Source organism: Aethalodelphis obliquidens, unplaced genomic scaffold, assembly GCF_003676395.1.
Source record: "Aethalodelphis obliquidens isolate GAN/ISIS:26980383/991018 unplaced genomic scaffold, ASM367639v1 scaffold58, whole genome shotgun sequence".
Taxonomy (NCBI): domain Eukaryota; kingdom Metazoa; phylum Chordata; class Mammalia; order Artiodactyla; family Delphinidae; genus Aethalodelphis; species Aethalodelphis obliquidens.
In genome coordinates this window covers 3962197-3986335 of record NW_020838002.1, presented here as the reverse complement: position 1 = coordinate 3986335, position 24139 = coordinate 3962197, and the positions used below count along the sequence as shown (strand labels likewise).

The following is a 24139-nucleotide window of genomic DNA, read 5'->3' as shown; positions in this document are numbered from 1 at the left end:
GAATAGTGAAGCTGAAAGCAGAAATCCAAGGCACAAGTGTCAGTATTATTACTGAGTAGTTATAAGACCATACATATGATCCTCAGTTCTCCATCTACTCAAAGAGAATAGCAATATCTGAACCATTTCCTCAAAGTTAATCTCAAGGGCAAGATACAGACAGATAATACAGGTGGATGAATGTGGAAATGCTTTGCAAACTAAAAGCTGCTTTAGAAATACACAGTATTTCTATTACGACACATTGATTCCATGAACCTAAACACTTTCAAGTCTAAAAGCTTATACTGAATTAAAACATGACGTAGGTTTAAGGATTTTCCCCTTTCTAACACACGTACTTCTTCTTCCATCTACTCATGGTATTGGCTTCCTGCATGCTAGCTAGTTATGTGCAAGGTGTCAACAACCTTCACAAATCAAGCCTTGAGTAACAATTTCTGTTACCTTATTTGCACAGCTATTCCCTGGATGTAATGAGTGGAAACTTCTGGGGATTTTGGAATAGGGTGAATGTATTTTGCCTGTGGGATGGATGTGAATCTTTAGGGAACAGAGGGCAGACTGTGGTGAGCATGGTAAGTAGGATGATTCCCCTGCCAAGATATCCACATCCTAATCAATGGAACAGTGAATATGTTAGGTTAGATGGCATATGGAGTGAAGATTGCTAATGAGTGGACTTTAATAGGGAGATTATCCTGGACCACACAGATGAGCCCAGTGTAATCACAAAGGTCCTTAAATGTGGACGAGGGAGGCAGACGAAGGAAGCAAGAGGGATACAATGTGAGAAGGACCCGACCAGACAACTTTGGCTTTGAAGATGGAGGAAAGGGGTCAGGAGCCTAGAAAAGTGGCATAAGTTGCACAAGTTAAGGAAAAGATTTTCCTCCAAAAAGGAATGCAGCCCTGGTTCAAAGCTGAATCAGAAAAAGCTGTTCACAGAAATAACCCAGCCTCCTGATATCGAGACCAGATAAACACACATTCCCCCTTGGAGGAAGCTTTTAGTAAGTGGTCTTATGGTTTGTAATAGAATTCTCCAAAATGAAAACCATGAGTCAGCACTCTACTGAAAACCATATGGTTTTCCTTAGATATCTTCCCATTTACAAAGATTTATACCAACCACCCCCCCAAAAAGACCAAACAAACAACAAAAAAAAACCCCAAGAAAACGAAAGGCAAGGTTTGCTCAGTGGTAAGGGAACATGGTCACAGGGCTCACATCCCTCCCTGGGTGCCCTGTCACCTCTTCACAGAACAGCCGCTCTCCCTGACAGCGAGACAGTGAGGGAAAGAACTTATTTCGCAGCTGTGGGTTTTACTTCCCTGATTCTCTTGGTTCATTCACGATGAGTGGGGAAAAAAAGTCTAGACAATAAATTAGAAGGCTCACTAGGACAAGAAGAGGAGGAGGACAAGAAATTAATATTTAATGTGCTAGCACCCAGCTAGGTGCTTTAATATACATTATCGCATTTAATTCTTAGAAACAAACAAATAAAATAAACAAACCCTCTCCAAATAGGTAGTATTATCCTCTTTAATAAATAGGAAAAAAACCAAATCTTAAAAAAAGTTAAGCAATTTGTCCAAAATCATCAGTAAGATTTGAATCCGGACCTGTTCACCTCCTTCCCTTATGTCACACTGGTCCCATTCTTCATCTGTTGGTGGGAAATATGGCCACTAATGCCAGGGAATTCTCGACAGAAATGGTTCCCCTAAGGGCGTCTTGAAATGTCACTGTAACTAGGAGGAAAACCTCTGATATTTAGCAGGTAGGGGCCACATAAGGGAAAACTGCCCTACCCAAAATGCCAGTACAACTCTTATTTGAAACAAGGATCTAGAAAAAGTTCGGGGATCTCAGAGACTCCAGAATTTCTATGCTAGGAAGGCCTAGGTACAGGTTTGGAAAGAGACCAGGAGACTTGCCTGAAGCTATGTTTGTACATAGCACTTCTCATTAAGACTGAGGAGAAAGCCACCTGTCAAGCGAAGCATGCTGCCGCTATTTGGGGCCGGGTTCTAGGTGCCAGCTCTCTCCCCAGGCCTGTTGTGCCTTCCCATAGCTTCACAACCGTATGTGCTCTTACCTGCTCCTGGTTTAGTCAACTCCTCCTCATCCCATAGTTCTCAGCTTAAATGGTACTTCCTCATCATAGAAGGCTTCCTGTCCTTTTTCTGACCTGGATTAGGTCTGGCTGTTATTCTCACTAAGCAGACCTCCTATTCACTGCATTTATTTCACTTTCCAAGTGTGTATATTTATATATATGATTGAAGGTGTTTTCCTGACTATAGGCTTGACTATAGATTACAATAGGTTATAAAACTATTATTTTGGGGCTTCCCTGGTGGCGCAGTGGTTGAGAGTCCGCCTACCGATGCAGGGGACACGGGTTCGTGCCCCGGTCCGGGAAGATCCCACATGCCGCGGAGCAGCTGCACCCATGAGTCATGGCCGCTGAGCCTGCGCGTCCGGAGCCTGTGCTCCGCAACGGGAGAGGCCACAACGGTGAGAGGCCCGCGTACCACAAAAAAAAAAAAAAAAAAAAAAAAAAGACTATTACTTTGATGAATGAATAAATGACTTGGAAACAACTTAAATGCCTAATAAGTGAACTGTGAGAGAAACGTGGACCATTATGCAGCTATTAAAAATAATGGTTTAGCCAAAGCATTTAAGAACATAGGATACACAAATACTGGTTTTACGGCAAAGAAAATCAAGGGAGAAACAAAAGTATATGTTCTTTATATGATCATGACTATAAAAAAGTTTAGAAAAATACTAAAATGTTAGAAACAAAATTATGAGTACAGTCGACCCCTGTATCCACAGGTTCTGTATCTGTGGGTTCTGCATCTGAGGATTCACCCAACCTCAGATTGAAAATATTTGAAAAAGAAAAATTCCAGAAAGTTCTAAAAAGGAAACTTGAAGTTGCCAGGAACCAGCATCTATTTACATAGCATTTACATTTACTAGGTATTATAAGTAATCTAGAGATGATTTAAAGTGTACAGGAGGATGTGCATAGGTTATATGCAAATACTACACTATTTTACATAAAGGGCTTGAGCATCTGTGGATCTTGGTATCCTTGGGGGGGGGGTTCCTGGAAACAATCCCCTACAGATATCAAGAGATGACTGTGTTTAAACTTTTTGCCTTCATACTTTTCTGAATGGAATTTAGAAAAAAAATCTGTGTTCATATACAGATTATCCTCACTGGCTACTCTGGTTTTGTGTAGACTATTTTCTCCATATAAATATCCTCCTCTCTTCTCTTTACCATTTCCATGTTGTTCTCCACCTCAAACTTAGGGTAAACCTCACTTTCACTACGACTCTTTGTTTATAGCATTGGTCTATTTGAGAGCTTACTATGTGCTCAGTGCAGACAACATTCCGTGATTAAGATCCAGGCCCTGCTCACAGGGCAGTACGTGAGCATTGCTTACACTGCCCGTGAATGCCCCTCACACTGCTCAGGCACACGCTCATTCCTGCAAGCCATATCACACACTCCCAGAAGAGCAGGACCAGGATTCCCTATCTTGGGAGGAAGGCAGCCATGTCCAGAACTTGTTCCTGATCTTTCTGAGTGCTCACCTGTAGGCACTCTAAGAACACGGAGTACCTGGAGGTTAAACTAGCACTGGAGGAGGGTCGGAGAGGGCGTGCCACTGCTCACCTCTCATATCCAAGGATGGCGTTATTCAAATCCTCATTCACCTGAATTAGCTCAACAGTGACATCTTCATTCTCCACCACTACGAGCAGGTCCATGATCCTCTCCTGCATCTCCCGACCTGTCTTATAAAGTTTCTGTCAAAGAAGGAGAGAGATTTCTTCTTCAGTGCTAAAAAAACAACTGATTTGCCAATCTGTATACTACTGTGACCATCTCCACACTGAGTCACCTATGGGAGATTACCAAAGTATTTAACTATGGACAGCTCATCCTTTCTCTATGAAGGATATCAGAACAATATTTTCCTCTAAAAATCAAAATGGGCATAAGGACAATAATGTACATTGCATGTAATGCTGGACTAGAAGTCAGAAGTGGTGTACAGGAATTCTAGGTTTACTACTTATTACCTGTGCTGTGTTAGGAAAAAAAAATCACTGTTTTCTAAATCCGTTTACTCACTTGACAAGTGAAGAATATACTACTTGCCACATCTACCTCAAGGGGTGACAGAAAATCAAATGAGGTGTATAATGAGGAACTATATAACTATAAAGAACTACATAAAACATAAAATGCTACTGTTGTTATTTGTGGTAATAGAAGAAAGTAGTTAAAATGCAGTTATAGCAGTATAATTTTCTTGTTATGTTTTACTTAAACATGTAACATTTATAGTTACAACATCACATTCCAAGGTAAACTGAAGCAGGATTAAAAAACTAGTCATCAATGCCATTTTTATTTGGACTGCCTGGAATCACTGTATTACACAAGACTCTACTCCCCAAACCAGCTTTTTCTCATAAGCATCAGAGGCACCTACAACAGACTTACTGACTCAGAATTGCCTAGGCTGAGAGTTTGGGAATTTACACTTTTTAAACAAGCATCTCAAAGTGTTTCTTATGTACACTGATACTTGAGAACTGCTATCTTACAACTTACTTTCTCTTAGGCAAACCTCCAGTAAGCCTGAGGAGCATAAAACTGGTATTAATATTCCTTCAAACCCACCCTGGCTAGAATTTGTCCATGTAATAATACATTAACATCAGGCAAGAACACAGGGAAGCTCTCCTTTCAAAATGAAAGCAGCAGAACTTGCTAAATCACAGCACTATTACATTATCTGATCTTTTCCCTCAAGAAAGACAGACTTAAAAAAAAAAAAAAAAAGACCTGCTGAAAAACTTACACTTCACAAAACCATTTAGAATCTCAAACAATCTATCACAAGATTTCCAACAGGAAATCTCTAAATAAATAAACCAAACCACTACTAGCTGGCATTTAGACTCAGAGGTAAAGGCTACCATACCTCCACAAAATCTTAACAGAAGTATTTAGAAGACAGAAGAAAAGGGAAAGGAAAAAAAAAAGTGAGACAGACAGATGACAGACTCTAGGTTTTCATACTTGCACTGTGCAACCAGAAAAATTGTCCCGGTTCCTAATGATGTGGTCACTGTCTGCAGCAGTTGACAAACTTTTCCTTAAAGGTCCAGATATTAAATATTTTCTGCTTTGTAGGCCACAAAGCCTGTGTTGTAACTACCCAACTCTGCCAAGGTGAGAGTAACCACACACAATATGTAAACAAATGGGTGTGGCCACATCCTAGTAAAATTAAGTCAGGTGGTTGCCAAATTTGAGTCACTTATGGTCCCCTGGTAGAGCACAAAGAGAAAAGACTTCAGACTCAGTGATCCAAAAGTCTCTCCCATCTACATACCTGATACGGGATATGGTTAAAACTTAGCCTCAGTTTACTTTTTTATCTGTAAAACAAGGATAACAACCATCTTATAAGGTTGTTGTCAGAACAGAAAATGATGCGGTTGAAACCCACGTATGGCATACAGGGTAGTCAATGAATGTATTATGGTTGCCTAAGGAGGTGTCCCTAGCAGCTTAACTAGCAAACTAATATTATACATTCCTGGGACTTCCCTGGTGGTCCAGTGGATAAGACTCTGCACTCCCAATGCAGGGGGCCTGGGTTCGATCTCTGGTCAGGGAACTAGATCCGGCATGCATGCTACAACTAAGAAGTCTGCATGCTGCAACTAAGACCTGGTGCAGCCAAAATAAATACATATATATATATTTTTTTAAAAAAGGAAAAAACTAAGAAGCATTTGGTTATAACCCCATGATGAACAAGAACTTTACCTCTGTTCTGCGTTAGTGTACAGAACAGTTCTCCTCCTTGCTCACTGGCAGCCTTGCTAGAACAATGTCAAGATCAAGGAAATACAATGGCTGTTAGATGCCTGTGACAAAAGTAGAAAGTAATCTGAAATGAATTTGCAGCCAACGTCAACAGCCCCCGGTCACATGAAGACTGTCCCTTTGCCCTCTCAAGAGACAGATGGAATGGAAACATGAAAGGGGCACCACATTTCTCAGCAGGTTTGCAAAGCAGAATTTGAAAAACCTCTTCAAAAGCCAGCCCACTCTGATCTTTGCAATTGATGTCTGTCTCAGAGGAGGGCCAAGCCACCTGGAAACAGCACAGATCAAGTACCATGGACCAAAAGGATGGGTCAGAAGTTCCCCACAGCAGGCACCTGCAGGGCTGTGGATGTGGGGAGCAAGGGGGCACGAGTTAAAATACGGAGGAACAGCTGCTGGTGCATATGCCCATCACAGAGGCCCTGGAATCGCCTCCCTTTACACCATATCAAAGCCCAGGCAGGCTTCTGAGCTAAAGTGATTCTAACAATCAATTCAAACGTCTTTGGAGCAAAACAAAAAGGAGCTCATTAAGAGCTTCCTCTTCTGACATCCAGATGGCTCCCACTCTTTCGCAGAGCATTCAGGAATTAAGGAAGAAGATTCTTCCACACTTTGAACTTCAACTGCAATTGTCCCACATTCACCAACACAGGGCAACTCAATAAAAAGAAAAACAAAAGTATCTGAACATATCCCTTGAAAAAGTAACAAAAGGAAGAAATGTGTTTGCTTAACAGCCTTCTCTGGAAATAATACCTCTGGCACTACTGCTATTACACATCTCCTCTCTCCCAGGACCTCCTACCAAGACAGCAAGAGACCCCGAGAACGTCCCTATATACTCAAAACCAAAACTGCCCCCGCTCACCATGAAACCAAACATTCCTCAGCATAACTTGCTCATACACTTTCTTCTTTCTTTTACAGGCTTCTATTGAATGAATGACAAGTTAACAGTTAACATAATCCTCCAGAAAATCATTAACTTCCAACTCTTTTTCCCAACTAAATATTGTAAACATCTTCAGTAACTCCTTAGCCCTTCTTTTGCCCTAAATCATTAATTCTTCAACAGAGGATCAATCTATTCAACTTAATAGACATTTGATAAGCTCACTCAGTACACAAAACATACACTCTAAATGTGCATAGCTGTATGGATTTATAAGTAGAGGTCTTGGTTACTGCCTTCAAGTTGCTTCCACTCTAGCTCAGGAGCTAATATATACCCACATGAACAGACAATAGGTTAGCCACCTATGCTAGAAAGTCAGTCCTGGGTTCAAAATGAGAAACAAGAGCTATACTGGATAGAACACAGCCTCAGGAGGACAAGGTTCCCACTCCAGCTCCATCACTCGCTTGCCACTGTGTGGACAAATCATTCCCTTTCTGAACATGTAGCCTCATCTGTAAAGGGAGATGGTCTTAATGGCATTGAAAGTCCCTTCCACTCTTAACACCTTACAAGTCTCTGAATGGGAAAGACAGTAAGAGCAGTCAGGGCAGATGACTTTTTATTTTACTCTCAGGTTTTTTTTTTCTCAACTGTTACCAATTATTCTCACAGGACCAAATTTTAGATTCACATGATTTGAAACTTCTCTAATAAGTTAGAGTAAGGCTTTTTCTAGTTGTGCTTTCAGAATTGGAGCTCACTTTATTCTACAGAAGACTAAAACATTCTCTTCTTTCATTGTCCTTACTGGGTCTAGGCAAAAACAAGACTAAAATGGGAGGTGAGCCACTCACGGTAAGAGTACGGTGATTCAGAGACAAGTACACAACACCTAGAAAACAAATGCAAGAACGTGCAGCAACATTTCATTGCTGTGACCAGAACAGATACTTTTAACTCATCGCAATACTCATAGACTAGACGTGGCCTCAGAATCTTCGCACACCACTCTGGCAAGCTAAAAGAAATCCTGTCTCTGCCCCTAATGAAGTTCAAAGTGGTTGGGAAAGGTGTCTTTCACCAAAATAGTTTCATTGCCTAAGAATCTAACAAAGAGAAAGGAGCTCTGAGAATAAGCAGGGCTTCGGGATCTAACCGCTCGGCACGGATTGGAGGAACAGATAGGGGATTCCACATAAGTATACCAGATTTCAGACAGAAGGAAACAGACAATGCATTTCAAATAAACAGAACAGCTGCCAGAAGGTATGCGCCAACAGACAAAACAGGAAATGCTTTTAATGTTAACAAACTGCATATAAGACTGTGATCACTGGTAAAGTATATGTACAAGAAGAGCCGAGAAATTTTTGAGCGGAGACTTTTCCTACCGGCTGCACACCTTTCTTTTGCCTTCCAGATCCACCATCCATACTCTGCCCTGCTGTGTGCCCTGGGGGCTGGCCTGTAGCGGGCATACCACCAGGTCCCCTGCCCTCTAGCTTTTGACTGGGTTCAGCCCACAGGATGCACGGGGAGGAAATGGGAGGGCGAAGGAGAGTGAGGTCTGGATATTATCTTCATTCCTTCCACCAAAGGCACCACTACTCTCAAGGCTGCCTTCCTCATATTCTGCCCACTGGGTTCTGGCAAAAGTTTCTTCTTGCCTATTTATGCCTAGGGGTATTAGCTAATAGCCCAGGGTAACAAACTTGCTCCTGTGGTTTCTCTGAGACCTGTGGTACCTCACTAAATAAACAGTACCTTGATTAAATTCTTTTCAAATTACCCAAATGGAGCATGCCATCTGTTTCACTGATAAGCCCTAAAAGGCATGAAAACAGAGCAATTTAAATAGTATGATACCAACACAGGGATAGACAAACAGATCAAACCAAGAGAACAGCCTCTGGAAAGACATCCTTGCACTAGAATAAAAATATGATAAAGAGGTATTTGAAATCAGTGGAGAAGGTATAAATTGTTACTAAATGTTATTTGGACAACCAGCCATATAACTGAAAAAGATCAATGAAGGGAAAATCTCTAACTGATACCAAGGATAAAGATTTTAATTTTATTTTTTAAATTAATTAATTTTGGCTGCATTGGGTCTTTGTTGCTGCTCACAGGCTTTCTCTAGTTGCAGAGAGTGGGGGCTACTCTTCGTTGCGGTGTGCAGGCTTCTCATTGAAGTGGCTTCTCTCGTTGTGGAGCATGGGCTCTAGGCACACGGGCTTCAGTAGCTGTGGCACGTGGGCTCAGTAGTTGTAGCTTGCAGGCTCTAGAGCACAGGCTCAGTAGTTGTGGCACACAGGCTTAGTTGCTCCGCGGCATGTGGGAACTTCCCGGACCAGGGATCAAACCCGTGTCCCCTGCATCGGCAAGCAGATTCTTAACTGCTGTGCCATCAGGGAAGTCCCAAGATTTTAATTTTAAACCACATAAAATCAAGGGAAAATCCATTAATTTATTAAAGATATTTTTGTTGAATGATTACATTGTGCAGCACTGCTCTGGGAGCAGAACCTGAGCAGTAAACAGGACAAGGCTTTGAAGCATCCATTCTAGAAGGCAAAGACAGCTGCACAATCATGCAGGAAAAGCATCAGTGTGCTGGGCAGAGAATGAAAAGGGGGTGAAAAAGAAAGTGATGACTTTAAACTGGGGAGCCAGTGAAGACCCCTCTGAGGAGGTAACATACTAAGTTGGAATGATGAGAAAAAGCTGGCCATTAAAAGACAGGGGAAGCATGAGAGTCAAGGGTGAAACAGCTCCCCGACAAGAACGAACTCAGTGTGTCCAGGGAATAGGAAGGTGGTCGCTGTGGCTGGACCAAGGACACATGAGCTATGGAAGGAAAGGCGGGCAGGAGCAGACTGGGAGAGGTTTTGTGGCCAGAGTAAGAAAGTTGGGTTTTATTCCAAGTGTAATGGGAAGCCACTGGAGGGTTTCCAGCAAGGAGCAACATGATCTGGTCTACCTTTTAGAAAGCTATAGAGATGCTCAATATCATTAGTTATTAGGGAAACGCAAATCAAAACTATAGTGAGATACCACTTCACACCTACTACGTAGCTAAAAAACTCCAGAAAACCACAAGTGTTGGCAAGGAAGTGGAGAAATTGAAACCTGTGTGTTGCTGGTGGGAATGTAAAATGGTGCAGCCACTGTGGAAAAAAGTTTGGCAGTTCCTCCAAAAAGTTAAACATAGAGTTTCTATATGACCTAGTGATGCTACTCTGAGGTATATACTCAAAAGAACATAGGTATTCAAACAAAAACTTACACATGAATATTCACAGCAGCTATTCACAATAGCCAAAAGGTAGAAACAACTCAAATGTCCATCAACTAATAAATAAATAAATAAATAAAATATAGTATACCCATACAATGGAATATTGGGCCATAAAATGTGCTACAGCATGGTCGAACCTTGAAAACATTATAGTAAGTGAAAGAATCATATTTTATGATTCCATGTATATGAAATACTCAGAATAGGTAAATAAATACACAGAAAGAGAAAGCAGATAACTGGTTGCCTGGGACTGGGCAAAGACAGGAAGGGAGAGAGATTGCTTAATGGGTATAGGTTTTCCTTTGGGGATGATGAAAATGTTTTGGAACTAAATAGAGGAAATGGTTACACTGTGAACATGAATTCCACTAAATTGTACACTTTAAACTGTAAACCTTAAAGTGATTAATTTTATGTTTTAACATAAAAATGTTTTAAAAAATGTTTTAAAATGTTTTAACATTTTTATTAATATTACGTGAATTTTACCTCAATTAAAGAAAAAAAGCTATATAGTTCTTGATTTTCAACACAGCACTGTACTCAATATCCTGAAAATATTTTTGACAACAAAATACCTAAAAATATTGGATACAATATAAAAGTATTTTAATGTGCATGCCTAACCTTTCAAGAAAGCATGAGAAGTCCTCAAAGGCTAAATCCAAATAGGATCCAAAGATATGAGAGGCAATAAAGGCACAAGGGCCCGAAAGGCACCCATCTGTCAGTCTCTAATAACCCTGAGAGGCAGGAGACAAAGCCTGGGGCCCGAACAAGGTACTGAGATGCAGCTGGGACATCTGAATGGCTACGACCTATATACGAAATAAGAAATATACATATTGATCTTTGCCCCCCAGTGCTGACAGAGTTCCTAAATCCCTTGGAACTTCCTGGGTGATAGGAGCATCTTTTGTTCTGATGAGGCAACTCTTGATGGGCTCCTGGATGGGGGCTGGTCAACAGAAAGACTAAAACTTGATTAGAAGCTTGGAACTTTTAGCCCTATCCTCCATCCTCCGGGTATGGAAGGGAGGCTAGAGATGAGAGTTAACTGATCATGCCTACTTGATGAAGCCTCCATAAAAATCCATAAACTTTGGGGTTCGGAGGGCTTCCAGTTGGTGAACATACCCATGTGCTGGGACAGGGGTGCACCTCAACTCCATAGGGACAGAAGCTTCAGTGTTTGGGACCCTTCTAGACCTCACCCTTTGTACCTCTTCACCTGGCTTTTCATCTGCATCCTTTGTAACATCCTTTATAATAAACCACTAAATATAAGTAATTGTCTCCTTGAGTTCTGTGAGCCATTCACGCAAATTATCAAACCTGAGGAGAGGGTTGTGGGAACCCCCGGTTTATAGCCTGTTGGTCAGAAGTATGGGAGACTTAAACTTGCAAAGGGCATCTGAAGTGGGGCAGCCTTGTGGGACCGAGCCCTTAACCTGTGGGATCTGATGCTAACTCTGGGTACTTAATGTCGGAATTGAATTTAATTTTAAGACACCCAGCTGGCATCAGAAAATCAGTCAGTGTGGGCAAAAAACCCATACATTTGGTGTCAGAAGTGCTGGTTGTGAGTAGTACAAAAACCAAAGTTTTCCTTTTGTTATATAAGTTAAAAAGTTAGAAAAAGCAGCTCAGCCCCACAAAGGAAAACGGCAAGGAGAAGGAGAAACTTCACCTTTAGAGGGAGAGAAGGAAACTACGTATTCTTCCTGAGAATTCTAACAGCCTTTCTGCATTATCATCTCTAGGGATGAGACCCTCTGCCTTCAAAGTTTAAAAGCCCTAGTGAGTGTTTTTCTTTTTTCTTCTGATTGCTGAAGTCCCATGTTCTCTTGGAAACCACAAGTTATTTGAAGTCCTTTTTCTCTGGTCTTATTAGTGACACTGGAAGTTCCCTGTTCCTGGAGGTATAGTGCTGGGACAGCAGAAGACAGACTCATGTCCATGTGAGTGCCTAAGGCCCATCCAATCTTACTCTGATTCTGAGGTTACTATAGGCTTCTTCTGAGGAAAGTCACACTGTAAGGGTCTCTTTCTTCTGGGACTGTGTGTACCTCAGTTGGCTGATCCCACCTACATTACTGGACTCTGAATATCCTCACTCTTCTGGTCCCCTGACGGTCTGTCTAGGCTCTCCTGTAATCCTTGGAATTTATTCTTATTTTCATATTTTGTCTGTCATTTCAAAGGGGTTTGGGGAAGAGAAGGTAAATTCTTTTAACAAGCTAAAAGAAAAAAAGTGGTTATTAGCTAGTTTGGGGAAAAAACAGTGTCTGTTTCACAACTATCACAGTGGATTTCAGATACTTTTAGTACTTCTTTACAGAAAAACTCTGAATGCCCTGTAATGCTCCTGGGTCCTCAATGCCTCCCACCTTGCCCACTACCCCAACTCTGATGACCCCCCACCAGGCTCATGCTGAAGCCTCCAAAAGCCCCTGCGGTTACATGGGGAAGCTAGGCAGGAAGCCAGCGTTGTCTGGGGGCCCTACTCCACTAATCTGTAGATTTTACAACAGGGGTCCGCAACCCCCAGGCCACAGACTGGTACCAGTCTGCGGCCTGTTAGGAACCGGGCCGCAGAGCAGGAGGTGAGCAGCGGGCAAATGAGCGAAGCTTCATCTGTATTTACAGCCACTCCCCATCACTCGCAACCCATCGCTTGCGTTACTGCCTGAGCTCCGCCTCCTGTCAGATCAGTGGCAGCGTTAGATTCTCATGGGAGGACGAACCCTACTGTGAACTGCTCACGCAAGGGATCTAGGTTGCCCGCTCTGTATGAGAATCTAATGCCTGATTATCTAAGGTGGAGCTGAGGCAGTGATGCTAGCGCAGGTGAGTGGCTGCAAATACAGATTATCATTAGCAGAGAGGTTTGACTGCACAGAGACCATGATAAATCAACTGCTTGCAGAATCTTATCAAAACCCTATCAGTGAGTGGCAAGTGAAAACAAGCTCAGGGCTCTCACTGATTCTGCATTATGGTGAGTTGTATAATTATTTCATTATATATTACAATGTAATAATAATAGAAATAAAGTGCACAATAAATGTAATGTGCTTGAATCATCCCGAAACCATCCCCCCACCAGCCCCAGTCCCTGGAAAAATTGCCTTCCACGAAACCGGTCCCTGGTGCCAAAAACGTTGGGGGCTGCTGGTTTTACACAGTTGTGACAAAACCTCTGAAAAAGTACAAACTAAAGAATGAATTTATTTCTCCATAGTCTATCTTTGCTGGTTTCATTTTTAGATTCCATCACCTTATTTTAGATTGACCATAGTTGGACAGGATATTGTGATAGAAGAAATATATATTTGGTCTTTATCCCCAGTACCTAGCACAGAGCTTCTAAAACCCTGGGAATTTCCAGAGCAGTAGGATGAGAGAAGCATCTTTCGTTATTGATAAGAAGCCCCTTTCAACCAAGCCTGAGTTTATGCTAATGAGGTAATTCTTGGAGGATGGAGGCTGGCTGCCAGAGGAACCAACCCTGTGATTAGAAGGTTGAAACTTGCAACCTCCAGGAAGGGGAGAGGGACTGGGGGTTGAGTTAGTCACCAGTGGCCAATGATTAAATAAATCATGCCTCTGTAATGGAATCTCTATAAAACCCTAAACTACTGGGTTCAGAGAGCTTCTAGGTGGTGAACACACTCAGATGCTGGGAAGGTGGTGAACTCCAACTCCACAGGGACAGAAGCTCCTGTGCTCAGGACCCTTCCACACCTTGCTGTATGTATTCTTTGTCAACAATGGAAAAATGTCACCTGCCATATCAGTAAACAAAGGATGTTGCAGCCATCAAGCCATCACATTACAGCCTCCCCGACGGTGAGCCCTGAAGGAACTCAAGATAGAAACAGGATGCCCACCATCTAGCAGTCAGCCTCTGCAGCCACCCCCCAAGAGTGTACCCTGAGGAAAGTGAGGATGAGAAAGCACAGGATGCTGACCCCAGATAGCTGAGGTGTATATCAAAGGAATGACTTCAGTGAGTCCAGACTCCTGTATCTGTGCAAACATAGAAAAGCACTAAATTCTTTAACTTGAGATATCTGGTTTTCTTTCAGTAACAGTAATCTTTTGATGTTCCAATTACCTGGTCTTTGTTAAAAAAACTCCTATATATCCTGGCTCCTCCCTTGCTTCTTCAGAGTAGTACCTTAGAGCTATCTGAGAGGCTGTGTCTTGGGCTTAAGTCTTCAGTTTTGTCCACCGAATAAAATATAATTCAAAACCTTTAGGGACTTCCCTGGTAGTCCAGTGGTTAAGAATCTACCTTCCAATGCAGGGGACGCGGGTTCGATCCCTGATCGGGGAACTCAGATCCCACATGCTGTGGAGCAACTAAACCCACACACCACAACTAAAGAGCCCACACACCACAACTACTGAGACCATGCACTCTGGAGCATGCGTGCCACAACTAGAGAAGCCCACTATGAAAACCCAGCACAGCAAATAAAAAAACAAAAAAAAAAAAACACAAAACTTTTAGGTTGTACTTTTTTCACTTGACATCTTCATCTGGCTATCATCCATATCCTTTATAATGAACTGGTAATAGTAAGTAAAGTGTTTCCCTGGATTCCCTGAGCCATCCTAGCAAATTACTGGACCTGAGGAGGGGATCACGGGGACCCCCGATTTGACTTGTAGCCAAAATGGGACAGAAGTGTGGGCAACTTGGGTACCCACTACTTGTGAATTGGCGTCTGAAGTGGGGGCAGTCTTGTGGGACTAAGCCTCTTAACATGTGGGGTCTGTGCTATCTCTGGGTAGCTAGTGCCAGAATGATTTAATGTGAGGGAAAAAACTTCAGACCTGGTGTCTGAAGTGTTGTGAGTAGAGAAATAGTTTTCTTTTACGAGGTTATTTAGATTACAAGAAAAAGTTCAAATACCTGTCAAAAGAATTTAAAAACAGTGTTCCCCGCACCAGCTCTCTATCTGTTACTAACAAAACGCGTTAAGAGAGAAAAATAAAGTTACACATTCAATAGGCTCCATAAACAAACTGACCTGGGGCCAGAACCATTCAACTGGAATTGGCCATGAGTAGTGTTCTAACATTGATTTACAGCCCAAGTCTCTTTACTATTCAAGGCAACACACAACCCTAGCCTCTGGCATCAAAACAGCAACCAGCAAATCAGCATTATCCTTGCAAAATTCAACCAAACATCTGTACCCAAAGACTTGGACACAAAAAGGCATTTCAGTGCACTCCACGATGGCATCAAATAAAACTGGATGCGCATATTTGAATGGGATGTTTCAGTGTACATTTTACTGAAGGAGTGATTGTTTGCCACAGATAGATAAAAACATGAGAGAAAAATCCTATCACTTCATTTGAGAGCTCTGAAAGGCTGGGAAGACTGTGTGGAACTAGGAATATTGCCATGTCCATTTTTGAAAAATATTATCTGCCACATACCCTTTTACTTTGATATTTACTTTTTAAATTTTAGTTTAACATGCTTGTTAACATCATGAGTCACAGAATTTATATCTGTGAATGCCTTTGATTGTGGATTTTTTAAAAGGGATTACTACACAGGAACTCTATAATTAATTTTCTTTTTAATCTCCTCATAACTTGGATGTATAAATGAAGAGCTAAGCTCTTCTCTTAGCTCTTCATTTTATATATATATATATAGAAACTAAGTCCAATGATAGTAAATGACTTGCCCAAGGCCAGGAACCATAAGAATCATTAGCAAAATGATATAACGTTCCTAAGTAAAATATCTTAAAAATAATATACTTAAAACCACTGATCCAAAATACTGATTTATTTCTCAATGAATATTACTCTGATGTTCTATAGGATATTAACAGATACTTAGCAACTAGAGATTCTTTAGTCAAAAAGTCTGTAAACTTTGGGTTAAAGACTCTTTGCACAGATGCAAAAATCCTCAACAAAACATTAGCAAACCAAATCCAACAACACATGAAAAGGATCACATACCATGATCAAGTTGGATTCATCCCAGGCTCACAGGATGGTTCAACATATGCAAATCAGTCAATGTGATACACCACATCAACAAAAAACAAGACAAAAACCACATGATCATCTCAACAGATGCAGAAAAAGCATTTGATAAAATTCAACATCCATTCATGATAAAAACTCTTGCCAAAGCGTGTAGAGAGGGAACATATCTCAACATTATGAAAGCCATTTTATGACAAACCCACAGCCAGCATAATACTAAATGGTGAAAAGCTGAAAGCCTTCCCAATAAATTCTGGAACAAGACTAGGATGCCTACTCTCACCACTTCTATTCAACACAGTATTGGAAGTCACAGCCAGAGCAATCAGACAGAAAAAAGAAATAAAATGTATACAAATTGCAAGAGAAAAGGTAAAACTGTCATTATATGTGGACAATAGGATATCTATATAGAAAACCCTAAAGACTCCACACAAAAACTATTAAAACTGATAAATGAATTCAGCAAGGTAGCAGTATACAAGATTAATACACAGAAATCTGTTGCATTTCTTTCACTAACAATGAAATATCAGAATGGGAAAGTAAAAAAAATACTGTTTAAAATTGCATCAAAACAAAACAAAACAAAACCTAGGAATAAGCCTAACCAAGGAGATGAAAGACTTATATGCTGAGAACTATAAAACACTGATAAAAGAAATTGAAGATGATTCAAGGAAATGGAAAGATATCACATGTTCTTGGATTGGAAGAATTAATATAGTTAAAATGGCCATACTACTCAAAGCAATCCACAGATTTAATGTGATCCCTATCAAATTACCCATAACATTTTTCACAAAATTAGAATAACCCTAAAATTTATACAGAACCACAAGAGACACAGAATTGCCAAAGCAATCCTGAGGAAAAAGAACAAAGCTGGAGGCATAACCATTGGAGACTTCAGACAATACTACAGAGCGACAGTAACTGAAACAGTGTGGTATCGGCACAAAAACAGACATATAGATAAATGGAACTGAATAGAGAGCCCAGAAATAAACCCATGGTCACACCTAAATAGGTCACACCACAACTACAGTCAGGTAATCTTTGACAAAGGAGGCAAGAATATACAATGGAGAAAAGACAGTCTCTTCAGCAAGTGGTGCTGGGAAAGTTGGACAGTCACATGTAAATCAATGAAGTTAGAACACTCCCTCACACCATAAACAAAAATAAGCTCAAAACGGCTTAAAGACTTAAACATAAGACATGACACCATAAAAATCCTAGAAGAGAACACAAGCAAAACAGTCTCTGATGTAAATTGTAGCAATGTTTTCTTAGGTCAGTCTCCCAAGGCAATAGAAATGAACAAATGAGACCTAATCGAACTTACAAGCTTTTGCACAAAAAAGTAAACCATAAACAAAACAAAAAGACAACCTACAGACTGGGAGAAAATCTTTGCAAACAATGTGACCGGCAAGGGCTTAATTTCCAAAATATACAAAACAGCTCATACAACTCAATAACAAAAAAACAAACAACCCAATCAAAAGACATACATTTGGCCAACAGGCACATGAAAAGATGCTCAACATTGCTAATTATTAGAGAAATGCAAATCAAAGCTACAATAAGGTATCATCTCACACTGGTCAGAATTGCCACCACCAAAAAATCTACAAATAATAAATACTGGAGAGGGTATGGAGAAAATAGAACCCTCCTACACTGTTGGTGGGAATGTAAACTGATACAGCCACTACGGAAAAACAGTATGGAGGTTCCTTCCAAAACTAAAAACAGAGTAACCATATGACCCAGCAATCCCACTCCTGGACATACATCCAGAAAAGATGAAAGCTCTAATTCAAAAAGATACACACCCCAATGTTCGTAGCGGCACTATTTATAACACCCACGACATGGAAGCAACCTAAGTGTCCATCAACAAATGAATGGATAAAGAAGATGTGGTATATACATATATACACAATGGAATACTACTCAGCCAAAAAAAAGAATGAAACAACGCCATTTGCAGCAACCTAGAGATGATCATACTAAGTGAAGTAAGTCAGACACAGAAAGACAAATATTATATGATATCACTCATATGTGGAATCTAAAAAATTGTCCAAATGAACTTATTTACAAAACAGAAACAGACTCACAGACGTAGAAAACAAATTTATGGTTACCAAAGGGGAAGGGGTTGGGGGAGGGATAAATTAGGACGATATATAAAATATATCTACCATATATAAAATAGATAATAAGGATTTACTGTATAGCACAGGGAACTATATTCAATATCTTGTAATAACCTATAATGGAAAAGAATCAAATAAAAGAATATAGATATATACATATATATGTATTGATATAACCGAATCACTTTGCTCTACACCTGAAACTAACACAACATTGTAAATCAACTATACTTCAATAAAAAAAGACTCTTAGAGCCTTTACTATACTAATGAATTTTTTGACCCTCCAAGAGGAGAAATACAGTAAACAATTGGTTTTGGAACTTATTTGACCACAGATGTCATATTCCCCACATAACATACAACATAAGACCAGTAGGAAATGCTGTCTTAAATTGTTTCCAAGAGTTGTGTCTTGCTTCCCCCAGAATTTGTCATCTCAGTGTTCACCAGAGGACTCTTTCTAAAGTTTTACCTGGTTATGCAGTCCTTCAGCTTATATCCCTTTAATGGCTTCCTTCTGCCACCTGGGTTAAGCCCACTTAGGCATAGCATATCAAGTCCGCAATAACCTGGGCAGACCAGATCTTGCCACCCTTCTCCTGGAACCTGATGCTCCCAAGCTGTGGTTTAAAAGCCCTCTGTGCACCTGAGGGATACCACAAACTCAAATCCATTGATAGTGGGTGGGGGGTGGCAAGGGGTTCCTTGAGGGGTGTGTCTGACTCCCTTGTGGTCTCTGGAGGTAGGCTTGCATAGATATAACTTGAGAAATGACCTGTTTTTTTCTTTTAAATCGTTTAAAAATGTAAAACCCATTCTGAGTTCACAGACAACCGAAGCCTGCATATAACCCACTGGTCACAGCATGCTGACCCCTGGATTAGAGGAAAGCACAGTCCAGGACACTCAAGACTGCCCACAATGAGTACTGCCACAGAACATGGAAGGAAATGAAGGATGCTCCATGACTAGAGACCGTGGAAGCCAGAAGAAGACAGTATGAGGGGCAGCTAACAAACAGCTGAGGTACGGTAGTGAGACAACTGGACAAGACAACCTGTGCTCACGCCTCTCTCCCCATGTGAGACCAGACAGCTGAGGCAGGAGCATCTGTGTCTAGGTGGGAGCAATGCTTGGGACAGAGACATAGGGTACTGTTTCCAGTTGCTGGTAGCAACCAGGAAAAATAGGAAGCATATAACTTAGAAGATCAGCTACCAATATAACCCACCCAGCATCATCCCGTGCCAATGCTACGTACTCTGAAAACAGCAGCAAACACAGAAATACTCAGAAATAGTACTAAGAACAAGCTGCAGTAACAGTGTTTTCCACTTGGCATGGGCAAGGTGGGTCACAGAAATGCAGACGAGCTGTCAGGGATCTCACACAAAAATAAGCTCACTATCACCAGTCTATCCAGATACTTGAGAAATGAAATGAAAGAGGTGATGAACAAAAGAACTTGTACCCAAGGAAAGAGAATCCACAGAGCAAATGGAAAAGCACCTTTAAAAATAATTACTATCCTTAGAAAGACAAAAGGGAAAAGCGTATCCATGAAAGAACTATTATAAAAATTGAAATAATTTTTTAAAATAAAAAATTGTTGAAATAAAACATTCATTAGGAGGGCCGAATAGACAATCTGATGTTCATATTTAAGAGAAATAATACATAAAATTGAGAAGCTTTGCTACAACTACAGCGTAAAAGGAAGAAGAAACAAAACGTTTATAAAAGTTGAGATAAGAAAAATATAACTGAAAGTTTCATCATCTAAATCATGTTCCATACAAAGACAGAAAGAATACTAGAAAAGAAATATCTGAAATAAGAGCTGAGAATTTCCCAGAAGCAAAATACACTTAAGCTGACAGGGCAAAAGGCCTATCAAGTATTGATACTAAGCAGGTTAAGTAAGGTAAATACACATATGCACATACATGCACACATATCCCTAGACACAGTATAGTGAAATTTCAGAGGCATTAAAGAGAAATCACAAATACAATCAGAAAAACAGATTATAAAACAAAGGTGCAAGAATACATAATATGATACTTCTCAATAGCACCACTGGGTGCAAGAACAATGGAGCAGTATCTTTGAAGGACTTAAGGAAAATAATTCTGTACCTAGGCCACACTGTGAGCCCTTAACATGGCAGCCAAAAGACATCTTTGGACACGTAAACACTCAAAGTTTACCACTAGTGACAATTTAAAGAGATAGCAGTTAAATACAGGTGGTAATGTTGAAAAAGGACATTTTTACACCATTGATTGTTTCCCAAACAAGCAATAATCAGGAAAAATGTTATTTACTAACAATCGAAGGACTTAAAGGAAAGATAACAACAACATGAGAAGTGGGGAGTGGAATCAGAGAAAAGTAAAAATATAAGTTTCTTAACTTTGGGGGGAAGAAAAAGATTTAGAAACTGCTTTTTTTCCTCTAACTGCTTCTAAAATAATGTGTTAAAGTGTGTGTTAAAACTTAAAATTGATGGGCTTCCCTGGTGGCGCAGTGGCTGAGAGCCCACCTGCCAATGCAGGGGACACGGGTTCACGCCCCGGTCCAGGAAGATCCCACATGCCGCGGAGCAGCTGGGCCCGTGAGCCATGGCCGCTGAGCCTGCGCGTCCGGAGCCTGTGCATCCGGAGCCTGTGCTCCACAACGGGAGGGGCCACAACAGTGAGAGGCCCACGTACCGCAAAAAAAAAAAAACAAAAAAAAACCTTAAAATTGAAAATTAGAACAAACCATTAGAGGGAAAAAGTGCACTGGATGTAGAGACACAGAAGAGGGTCTCGGAGGGCCCCCACTCCAGTCATAATGAGCTGCCCGTGTCCTTCACATGCCCATACACATCCAAATGCACTGTCCACTTGCTCCTCCACAGCGTCGGCACTGCCTCCACCTAAACCTTTCCAAATACCCTCACCTTTCTCCTTGCCCCCACCCCTGAACCCACAGTATGATAAATACATTTCTATTATAGCATCAATATTTTATTAAACTTGTTGTTTACAAAACACTCTTGCTCACTAGACCTAAGTTCCTTAAGGACTAGGACAGCCTCCTCATTTCTATATCCTTTAACACGTTATAGTTACTCATTATGTTTGCTGGATAGATAGGTAACTTTTACACACTGAAAACAATTAGAGATTAGTAGAGGCTGTATATGGCTAGGCTATGAATGATTAAATGATGTTAAATTATTTATTGCAAGAGGGTAAGTACCACGTCTAAGTTACCACGGCATTTCTGATAAAGTCATCCTTGCAGCTCCTTGTTAAGTTTAAAAATCAAGTAAACATGCTGGAGCATGGACAAGTCAATATTACGGTGCCTTCTATCTCCAAGTCTCTAAGTTTAGAGAATAACTTTCAGGGACTGCTTGTCCCTGAAATCATACTACACCTGCAGAAGCTCTGTGTCTTCATGGTTTTCAGACCCAGGAATATTCTCCATCAATATGGCAGACATCACTCTCACATTCATTTTCACCATATCCAATTCACTGCGCAGTTTTCCAATCTGTCGAGAGCAACACAATCACCAGTAAGTGTGACACAATGAATGGCTACCTTGTTTCTTGCTTGCAGAGAAAACACTTTTGTAAAATTTAATATTTTCAAATTTATACAAATGTACATATAATTATTTTACAAATGTACAATCTGTCACCTTCTAAAAGGTCTTGAGAGCTCTTGTAATAAATTTAAAACTATGCTCTAGGAAAGTTAATGAAGGGAAAAAGTCAGATTGGAATCAATATGGAGAAGGGAGAAGGTAACCATATCAGCAACCCGAAGAAAATGGCAAATGTTAGTCTGGGTTTCTTAGAAACCAATGGGAGAGAAAAAAGTGAATGTTTTATAGTCCCATGGAATTAAGAGGGAAGAATCAAGAGAGAAACACTTTTTTTTCTTCCTGGATTAAATTCTAAGAGGAATTAATCCCATGGATTGTTATATAATACCAAATAATAATAATATAAAGTCTTAAATGATAGTTCCCTTATAGCAGGACAGAAATGAGCTTCATTTAATAATTGCTTGTCTAAACATTAGATAAACAGATATAGACAAACAAGTAAATGTAATTCAGTTGGCACAGTTAATAATAGTAATAAGATGACCACTTACTGAGCTCTCTGGTGTGGCATACAGACAGTCCTATCAGGAGCAACAGGAATCAACTTACACAAGATCCATCCCACAGCCAAGCCTCCACAAAGCCACAAAAGCCACTCGACGAGGACAACTGTTAAAAGCTCAGGCTTTTATAATCAGGCAGAATCCATGGGATTAATTCCACTTAGAGTTGAACCATCATAACTTATACAGTGCCACTAAGCTTCAGTCCCCTCCTCTGTAAAATGAGGTTAAAATGTACCTCTACCTTATGATAATATTGTTAAAAATAAACAAACTATATATAAAGTACTTAGAACTTAGAAAAAGTCATCAATAAATACAGTCATTGCTGTTGTTACCTGTTCTGGGACCAATATAATAGTTGAGCTCTTGGAAACTACAGAAGAAAGAGCTGGTGCAGTAGGAACAGATGGTGGTGGATTTGGTGAGATCTGAGCAGTCTATCAACATGAAATATAGAAATATTATTATTTAAATTAACTCAGCCACTCCAAATCCAGTTTTTCCATTCAGATGACTCAGTCACTAGGGAGAGTGAGCCCTCAGGACAAAGCCTTCACAAAGATCAGACTTTTGGTATACACCTGAATTGCTTTTTCTACCAAGGCAGGACTCACCAATATGCAGAAGGAAAGAATTACTGTTTTTACGTTATGGAAATCATAGGAAGTTAGGAGATGAATTATAATCAGTCACTACAAGTGTTCTAAGTTCAAAACCTTGAAAGTTGCTTGCAAACTTGAGAATGAATACATGTGAACATTGCGAAACTCTTCTATGGGCACAGTATTAATAAGCAAATCTGTTATATGAATACCTATAATAGAGACCCCTGCCTGTCTAGCACCAATCTTTTCTTTTGAAAACTGCCCCTCTTCTGCTCTACCTAAATAATTTCTATATGGAGCAACCCCGTTCTTATATGACCTTAGTTAATTTGTGAAGAAATGGAAAACTGACTAGGTTGGTTCAATGAGGCCCTTCTCTGAAATTTTGGACGTGGAATGTGAAAAAGCTAAGGCTATAATATGAAAATTTGGGAGCTATGTTGTTTACCATGTGGAAAAAGCTAGTCTGCAATGAGAGAGAAGAACGAAACTGATGATCAAAGGAAGGTAGACAAGTAACAAGGCATTTGAATGCTTGGTTCTCTGTTCAAAGATCCAGCTAACACCACCCTTCTTGCGGCTTGTATTTTATGAGGTATCACAGTATCCTTCTAACAGATTAATCTTTTAGGTGAAGCTAGGTGGAGCTAGGGTGGTCCCTTTCAAAGAGAAAAGACCCATGCACTACACTGTCTTACTCTACATAGGTCAAAGAACGGCCTCCTACCTCTTGTCTGGCTGTTTCAGCCACTGCATCTGATGGAGGAAACTGAACACCTTTCTTAAGGAGGTCCAGGTACACTTCTTTCACTTCACTTACATCCACAGCTCCTGGAAAACCCTGCGACCATGTCTGAATTCAAGAGATGGAAAGTTCTAGAGATAAATAAGCAGCAAAACAAAACACAACTCCTAAACTGGTGACAGAAAATGAGAGATTGACAATTATGTACCTTACTCAGAAAAAGAAAGCTACTTTTGAATGTACATTTTTAGAGACTAGAAT

General features: G+C 40.4%; 1 protein-coding gene across 2 annotated transcripts in view; it reads right to left on the bottom strand.

The window, feature by feature from the left end:
* The window catches only part of TOM1L1 (target of myb1 like 1 membrane trafficking protein), a 52576-nt gene that overhangs the window by 17173 nt on the left and 11264 nt on the right, over positions 1 to 24139 (bottom strand). For both annotated transcript variants that reach the window (XR_003428752.1, XM_027087104.1), the window contains exons 5-8: positions 23861 to 23986; positions 22864 to 22965; positions 21786 to 21902; positions 3713 to 3846 (exon numbers count right to left, since the gene is read on the bottom strand). Coding sequence is in view for 1 of the 2 variants with exons in the window: in XM_027087104.1 (XP_026942905.1) it covers positions 3713 to 3846; positions 21786 to 21902; positions 22864 to 22965; positions 23861 to 23986 (479 nt within the window). In the remaining variant the exon portion in view is untranslated. The remainder of the gene's footprint in view (positions 1 to 3712; positions 3847 to 21785; positions 21903 to 22863; positions 22966 to 23860; positions 23987 to 24139) is intronic.